Here is a 946-nt window from a genome sequence, read left to right as displayed (position 1 = left end):
TACAGGGTGCTGTTTGGGGGACCAGAGATGGTACAGCATGCTGTTTGGGGGTGCAGGGTGCCTTTTGGGCGTGCAGGGAGGATAAAGGGTGCCATTTGGGAAGCAGACAGGGTGCAGGGTGCAATTTGGGCATACAGGGTGCTCTTTGTGAATGCAGGGTGCCCTTTGGGGGTGCATGGTGCTGTTTGGGGGTGCATGGTGCTGTTTGGGGGGTGCAGGGAACAGGCAGGGTGCCATTGGGGGCTGCGGCGTGATCTTCAGAGATGCAGGGTGCCGTCGGGGGCTGCAGGGTGCAATTTGTGGGTGCAGAGCTGATGCAGGGTGCTGTTCTGGGGTTCAGGGTGCCCTTTGGGGGCTCAGGGAGGAGGCAGGGTGCCATGGGGGGGGTGCAGGGTGCCACGAGGGGTTCTGACACCCCGTTGTCCCCCCACAGCCGCCCAGGGGGTGCCACGGGGACGGGGGGACAAGTCTCGCATCTTCCGGGCGGAACGGAGCTACGCGGTGCGGGCCGGCAAGTGGTACTTCGAGTTCGAGGCCGTCACCACCGGGGAGATGCGGGTGGGCTGGGCACGTCCCCACCTGCGCCCCGACACCGAGCTGGGTGCCGATGACCTCGCCTACGTCTTCAATGGGCACCGGGTGAGACCCCCGGGGGACCCCCATACTCCCCCTGGGACCCCCCTTGCCCACTGGGACTCTCATAGCCCACTGGGACCCCCATACCCCCCTGGGACCCCTCTGGGACCTCCATAGCACCCCTGGGATCCCCAGACCCTCCTAGGACCCCCATACTCCCTTGGGACCCCCATAGCCCCTGACACCCCAGGTCCCCCCCATTGCCCCGGTCCCCTCTGGTCCCCAAATGCCACCCGTGCCCCTGGTCTCCTGGGACCACCAATGCTCCCGGTTGTCCATCCCCCGTTGCCCCAGGTCCTCCCTGGTCCCC

General features: G+C 66.4%; 1 protein-coding gene across 1 annotated transcript in view; it reads left to right on the top strand.

Moving 5' to 3' along the window:
- Positions 1-946, top strand: part of LOC104835046 (ryanodine receptor 1-like) — a gene marked incomplete at both ends in the record, with an annotated part of 50,831 nt that overhangs the window by 13,388 nt on the left and 36,497 nt on the right. The window contains 1 exon segment of the mRNA XM_010572825.1: positions 434-639. Coding sequence (XP_010571127.1) covers positions 434-639 — 206 coding nt within the window.

This window comes from Haliaeetus leucocephalus, unplaced genomic scaffold (genome assembly GCF_000737465.1).
Source record: "Haliaeetus leucocephalus isolate CR32 unplaced genomic scaffold, Haliaeetus_leucocephalus-4.0 Scaffold355, whole genome shotgun sequence".
NCBI classification, from domain to species: Eukaryota; Metazoa; Chordata; class Aves; order Accipitriformes; family Accipitridae; genus Haliaeetus; species Haliaeetus leucocephalus.
Note: the sequence above shows the minus strand (reverse complement) of the source record. Positions and strands in the feature narration are given on the sequence as shown.